General features: G+C 39.3%; 1 protein-coding gene across 3 annotated transcripts in view; it reads left to right on the top strand.

The window, feature by feature from the left end:
• cgnb (cingulin b) overlaps nt 1–7585 on the top strand; it is a 34083-nt gene that overhangs the window by 15551 nt on the left and 10947 nt on the right. For all 3 annotated transcript variants that reach the window (XM_037693313.1, XM_037693314.1, XM_037693315.1), the window contains 3 exons: nt 1682–1814; nt 1899–2111; nt 5934–6061. In XM_037693313.1, the coding sequence (XP_037549241.1) occupies nt 1682–1814; nt 1899–2111; nt 5934–6061 (474 nt within the window). The remainder of the gene's footprint in view (nt 1–1681; nt 1815–1898; nt 2112–5933; nt 6062–7585) is intronic.

The following is a 7585-nucleotide window of genomic DNA, read 5'->3' as shown; positions in this document are numbered from 1 at the left end:
CCCCCGTCCCCCGTCCCGACAAATTAACAGTAATTACAGGTCCGAACCTTCCCCCCTCACCAACATTTTTAATTAAGCTTTGACTGCTTATATAGTTATTAACAGTCGGTGGACGCACGCGGCTGAATAAAAGGGGCAGAAGATCAGAGCTGAGGGACGTTTGTCCTTTCATGGCCGTCAAAGCGCATTAAATCCCTGCTTCTGCCTGCATTCTGCATCATTCAGACACGGACCCTGCTCTGACATGTTGGGATGCATCGATCCACTTTTTCAACTTCCGATACCGATATCTGAGGTTTGGCGCAGGTCTATACCGATCAGATACAGAAAACAGGGTGAAATCTTTGGAGATGCTTGATTAAGTTAGTAGTGTTATAACTGGAAGTTTTAGTGACACCCCCTGGAACCGTCGCTGTGCACGTATTGCACGTAGCTGTCGATTGTGTTTGCTGAGGTAATGTGAAATGGTTCCAGATGGCTGATTCTTTTGCTCGCTCCATTTTGAAACCAATCTGCGGTGAGTTCCCTAGCGCATGACGTCACTCAGAGCACAAAGCATAGAATTAGAGTGAATAGATCTGCCCAGTCATGGATCGGTCACATGGTCACGATACCAGATCCAGAAGTTTTTTCCGATATCGAGCCCATACCGATATCTGTATCGGATCGGTGCATCTCTACTGACATGTCTGATTTGGGATCTCACCTGTTGGGGTCATCAGCCACGTGTCCGCTGAGTGTAGCGGCTGAACGTCCATTTGGGCGATGGATCACTTCCTGAAAGTATAGTCCGATCTGAACTTTATTTTACCTCTTTCGAGGTCGGTCAGCTCGCGGTCTAATTGCCACGTGCGGCTGATGAATTTATGGCAAGCCATGTTGCCATATAATTGGAAGTATGGCAAGTCACGTTGCCATCTAATTGGATCGCCAGCCGCATGCGTCAGCTGACGCAATCAAAAGCCCGACACCGACCCAGCCCGCCCATCCAGCACATTATAACAGCCCAGCTCAAATTCGGGTTAGAAATGACAGCCCTACACTGGCTGCCATCCAAGAAACTGGCACCAAAAAATACAAGTCTGACTATATAACAGCAAGCTAAAAATAAAAAGGCTAATTGGGGTGGGGGGAATACTGTATGGATTAAAGTTTTACAGTAAAATGAGACAAACTTTTTGAGGTCAAAGTGGCTAAAAGTGTGGGTGTAAAAGCATGACCGAGCAAAACATACCTTTTGATAAGCATGGGGGTGGTAACATCATGCTGTGTGGCTGTTTTGTTGCCAGTATGAAAAGAAACTCATAAATAAACTGCCACTTCTGCCAAGCAGGAATTGCTAATAGCCACAAAGTGTAACGTCTTCCCACATTTTTGAGCCTGTTTAAATGTAGTTTATTTATTTAGAAAAACTTGTTAAACTTTCCCAACATATCTTTTGACCTATTTTTTTTAGTTTTGAAGAAGTTGGTTGTACTATAATCTGCCCCAGAAACAGAGCAGTTCAATGAAAACACTCAAAGCCCAGATTTCTCCGAACATCCCTATTCGTAATGAGACTGTTAACTCAGAACTGTGCGGTTAAAAGAACACGAGCCTTTATTAATTTCGTTTTTGTTCCATTAATTGTCTGATTTGTTGGAGAAAGTTGTGTTTGAGGTACTATGTGTTTTGTTTGCAGACTTGCTGCAGAGCGTCTGTCCAGAGAGTTAGCGGAGTCCCGTCTGCACCTTAAAGAAGATCAGCTGGCTCATCTTCAGGAAGAGCTGAGGAGGGTTTCAGAAAACGTACCCCAGTCGGACTCGTTTCAGACGGTATGCAGGATGTGAAACAACAGACAAACCCACCAACGCACTTCTGCGTGACCCTGACTCGATGCATCGCTTCTTTCCCTGCAGGACGTGATGAACCTGCAGGCGCAGCTAGCCGAGGCCACCATGCTTCACCAGCGCCAGGAGGAGGTGCTCCACCAGCGAGAGCGGGAGCTAACGGCTCTGAAGGGGGTGCTGAAAGAGGAGGTGGAGTGTCACGACAAAGAGATGGAGGCTCTGAGGGAGCAGTACAGCCAGGACATGGAGAACCTGAGGCAAGGCATGGAGCAGTTCACACAGGTGAATGTTCAGGTCACTGCACGGCCCATAAGTTTAGGCTCATGTTTAAAACAGAGAAGTTTCAGTTCAGCAGTTACACATCAAATATTCTGAAAACCAAAAACCCGAAGCAGTACTCGGAGTTCATCTTCCATCGTGACTGAGCCCCATCTCATAGTCTGGAGGTGATCTACTTAATTTAATTGCTCCTTTCTTTCTTCACCCTTCACTTCTTCCACACGTCTCAGAGCAGTCTACGTGCTACTTAGAAACTCTGTTTCAAAGGAATTACATTTGCTAACAGCTGATCTGTGTTTGTTACTTCAGGCTTGTATTGTTAAAAAGAAAGCTTAAACAGAATCAGAGATAAAAGGACAAAATAACAGAACAGCTGGGAAAAATCTTTAGAGAACTTAAATGATTTAATTATGGGGAGGGGGACTGGTAGTGCTCAACAAGAATGATGATTAAACGTTATTAAAGGAATACTTCAGATTTTGTAAGTTGAGGTTATATGGAGAAGATATAACCATTTAATATCTTACCTGCTGTAAATGGCTCTTTGATCAGCCTCAATTTGGAGAAATGGTTTAAAGCTACGCACTCAAAGTTATGAGGATCAGTTAAAACAGAAATTCATACAGCGAAAAACAAAATCTGCGTAATTTTTTTAAAAGGTTAATGTGTTTAATAAACATTTGTAAGTAATTGCCAACTATCATATATGTTTGTTTACCTACAAAAAATAGCCAAAGTGATTGAAAACGGGTGAACAATGGTGGCATTCAATATAAAGAGCTGTTTGGGATGGAGAAGTATGTCAGTTTTGATGTGTTGGTTGCGTTACATGCAGATGAGTGTTTTGTTTATGTTGACCCATATTTCAGAATTGCATATCGTATATCTGAAAAACTGCTTGAGTGATTTTTTTTTTTTCCCCAAATGAACCATTTGATATAGTTCAAGAAGATTTTATAGTTTACATACATTTCTTAAATCTTACAAACTAAGGCCAAGATCAAAGACGATGCATGCTTCTTCTTTTTTTTAATAACTCTTTACACTACTGTTTGTCATTTAGAATTCTGTAATCATTTTCAAGTGCAAATAGGGGCGGCAGCAGCTAGCTGTAGCACCTCTGATTGTTCCAGTGGCAGTTTAAGCAACAATATCATTATATTTCTGCTGTAACTAGAGTTTATTGTCAAACTGATGGCAGTCTTAAGTGGGTGTATAAACTCCTACGAGATTTTTTAGCTTGTTTTTTTTTTTTTTTTTTTAAAGATGGCAGCCCACTTTGGTCTCGTTCAAGCTAGCTGTTAGCTCATCAATCAGGATAGAATGAAACGTTTATTTATCCAAACAGAGGTTGTTTAAGATCCATCTACAGCAGGTAAGATATTGATAAATGTTTTTCTGTTCCAAGTTTGAGCAGTTGGGATCACTGGTACCTCAGTGTTCGACTACATGCCCCAACATATTTTCTGTTGGTCTGATTTTCTTTCTCCCCATAAAGTAGGTTTTAAGAGTTCTTCATTTTGCAGCATAGTTACACTTTTTGTGCTTCAGAGTGTCGAGCAGCTCGTTTAGATCACAAACTGAGGCTGCGAATGGGGGAAAAAACGATGCTCAACGACTGGTACTTATGCTCAGCGGTCAGAAGTTCTTTCTTTTTGTTTTGGTTAAAAATAGTAAATTGTCTTTTGAAAAGGCTGCAATGCAGAGACCAAATGAATATTTTACAGATTCTGGTCTCTGGAGGGATCTGTTGGTGGGGGTTTTGTTACGCAGAGTTTAGATATAAACCGTTTGGATATGTGCAGAGATGTCAGGTTGTTCTCCCTGTCAGGCAGTTTGGGCTTGCGTGACTCATTAAAGTGATATTAACCCAGACTTTGATGTTGCATCTGCCTGTTAGACATCCAGGCTTTGTCTTGTCATTCTCTTTCATGTTTCATGAGCACATTTAAACTCTGAGTATAAATATACCACAAGGTCAGAGAGAGACGGAAAAGAAAACTTTTTTTCTGGTTCCGAAAGCAATAATAAAAAAAAAAAACTTTCCTAGTTGAATATCTTTTGTAAAGTTTTCTCCATCTACTGGTGGGATATTTTTGGAGTACTGCATGGATACAGAGGAAATTTAAGAGTATGTACAGGAATAGATCTTTATACAGGCTGTAGAGCTGCTGAAGTGTCAAAATAGCAACCCGAGAGCAGAAAAATGTTATTAAAAAAGAAAAGTAGGAAAGTTTCAGCCTGAGAGCAGAAAGTCAGAAAAGCAGACTCGGCTGCTTTTGATGAGGTGATTTCTTTGGAGGAAGGAAGATAAAAGTATTTGGACTGCAGTTAGTAATGACGGCATCACGTATCAGGTTGAGTTGAAAGTTTGTTTCATTTTTCACGTACCGTAGAAATATTTTTCAAAGGCGGGGTGCATTCTGCATAGGCTTTTTCTTCTCTCGAGTTGTCAAAACGAACCATTTAAAAGAAAATGATTGATTCTTTGGTGTTAAAATACAAAGGAAAGTTATTAACACCGAGAAATTACATTTTCTGTGAAAATATTCTGAGTGCTGGGTAACTGCTAATAAAATTAAAACTGACTAGTTAGGCTAAAAGAAGCAGAACACTAGCTAAAAGCTAAAATAGGCAAACTACTAAGATATAAAATATAAGAAGATAAATGATAAATGGGCAAAACACTAGCTGAAACCTAAGAGTAGTAATTTCATAAAAATTAAAGTAGCAGTAGGCTAACTAAAAGCTAATAGAAGATAAAAATGGTAAAAGGTATGTTAAAATTATCTAAAGCTAGCTAAAACCAAAAGTAGCAATAAAACCAACTAAAAGCTAAAGATAGCAAAAACTAGCTAAAAAAAGTATCGAAAATCTAGCTTAAAGTAGCAGGTTGGTAGCCAAACATCACAAAAAGCTTGCAAAAAGTAGCAAAACCGTAGCTAAAAAATAAAAGTAGTATAACATGATGAAAACAAAGCAAATATTCTGAACAATGTTTAGACAGAATTGAAGAGATTTAACTATTTTTCTATAAATAAAATACTTAATATAAAATGGAAGATATTAATAATTTTAAATAAAGGTAAATATTTTGAAAATACTATACAGTAGTCTCTCGTTTATCGTGGGGGTTCCATCACCAGCCCCCCTGCGGTAAGTGAAAAACCGTGAAATAGGAGTAAAAGTAGTAGTAGTAAGTAGTAATTTATTTTAGTTTTTTATATATATATATATATATATATATGGTGTTAAACCCTTCTCACATTCTTGCAATATTCTAAACAATGTTTCTAAACTCTGAGCTCTTTAAAAGAGCACATGTCTTGATCTCCTCTCTCTGCCACCTGCCAGTGCTCTCGGCCACGCCCACTTCTTCACTGCAATCGCTGGCAGGTGGCAGAGAGCGGAGATCATGACATGCTGCAGGAGGGAGCTTCTCCCTGCACCTCTGTGCTGCACACAGGTGCAGCAGTTGTTATATAATTTAAAATAATTTATTTAAAATAATCAATGCCACTTGTGCAGCTCATCCATCAATCAGCCGGTTGTGTGTCATGTCCAGTCTTACTTTGAAAAACCGCGAAAGAGTGCGTCTGCAAAAGTCGAACCGCGAAGTAGCGATGGACTACTGTACTAAAATCAAAAGTTGTAATTACCGTTTTGATGTTTGAACAACTAAATAAGCACAAGTGTGCTGAAACAGATTGCCAAAAACATACAGAAAAATAAAAAATAAAACCTGGAAAACAACCGTGTGAATGCTGTACACTGATCCAAAATGCATCCTCTGGTAAGTTTGATCTAAAAATTGTGTGTGTTCAGTCCCAGGAGCTGATAGAAGAGGAGCGGAAAAAGGTGAACAACTCTCTGCTGACGCTTGAGGCTGAGCTGGAGAGCTGCAGAGACCAGGGGGACCAGTGGAGGATGGATCTGGAGACGACCAGAGAAGAGTTAGTATCTGAATCCTGATGAAACAGATACTCTGACGTTAAGACACATCTGTTAGGTTAACATGAACATATCACACGTTAGCATTCTGCCACCAACATGGCAGGAGTATTTTTTCTGATAAGAAACCAGTTTCTACTTTGAGTTTTTTTTTTAATCACTGTTGCAACAGAAACCAGCTAAATTGATCAGTTTTGATCCAATCTTTGACCAAACTTTGTGTTTTATTCATGATTTGATTTGCAGTCAGGAACATAAGTCAAAGTATAAGCCGCTCTCTGAAAGCGTTTGAGAAACACGAGAACCATCTTCGGTTCCAACCTGTAATTTTTCTTTTGCTCAGGAGTTCTTTTTGACGTTTGAACACTTGATTTTTTTCTTTTATTCGGCAGGAATGAGGAACACTTCAGCATCCGAGCGTGAGAAAAAAAATAAATAAATAAATAAACCATCAATCCTACCCTGTTTTGGTTGGAGTAGATGTAGCCAGGTTTTGATCAGAACCTGTTCTCTGAAAATCCACCTCGTGTCAGAGTGGATTTGAAGAAGTCTGCTTTGATCAGTGAACCCTCACTAACAACAATCCAGTCATAAGAAACCCAATTGTCGTGTTTTATGTAGAAATCTACATTCCAAAATGACTTGAACTGATTTAATGTCGTCCATCACTAATCAAGTTGCTATTTTTTAGACTTTTTTCCTGATTTAATAACGTTTTGATATTTTAATTTTAGATGAAATCATAGTCAAGGTTTTGTGCTTGACTAAAAGTCAGGCTTTGGATGTGGTACTGTTGATGCGGGTTCAGGGTTCTGTTTAGTAGCATTGAGTAATTTTATTACAAATGGCCACAACATTAAAACCATCCCTCCATCTGTCCACTTACATAATTTGTTTCAGTCTATAGAATAGGGGTTCCAAAAGGATGGGCAGAGGTCCAGATCTGGACTGAAATGAAGACTTATCTGGACCCAGACTGGTTGTCAAATTTTACTAGGATGAACATTTTTTATTATTATTGCTTACACATATTTATATAGTTGTGACTGTTCTTTTCCAGACTTGTAGGCAGCCCATTGACAGAGTCAACCAGATTCAAGATGGCTGCCATAGCTAATCAACATTGGCAAACACAATGATGGTTATAACTCAGCCAGTTGTACAAATACTGAGCTAATGTTTGGTGTGGTAGTAGCGGAGACTCATTTCCAACACACACTACTACACATTGTGCAGTATTTTTGTTTGAAATGTTTAGCATTAATCCTAAATGTCTGTTAGCAAAATATTTTATTAACCCCAGGAAAGATTTCAAGAAAATGTTCTGGAAGTATTAAAATGTACATCCAGCACTTTTGGAGTCAACTCCTTTTAAGTTGGCTGCCACAGCTGATCTACATTAGCCAACACAAGAGTTATCAGAGTCAGAGTCAGAGTTTCTTTATTGTCATTCGCACCTCATGTGGTACATGTGGTGGAGCGAAATTATGTACACAGGGTCCCAGTTACATCCAACAATAAAATGT

The sequence above is a fragment of the Nematolebias whitei genome, chromosome 19 (assembly GCF_014905685.2).
Source record: "Nematolebias whitei isolate Nwh7 chromosome 19, NemWhi1, whole genome shotgun sequence".
In the NCBI taxonomy this organism is placed as follows: Eukaryota; Metazoa; Chordata; class Actinopteri; order Cyprinodontiformes; family Rivulidae; genus Nematolebias; species Nematolebias whitei.
The sequence above is the reverse complement of the archived record's forward strand: the minus strand, read 5'-3'. Positions and strand labels throughout refer to the sequence as shown.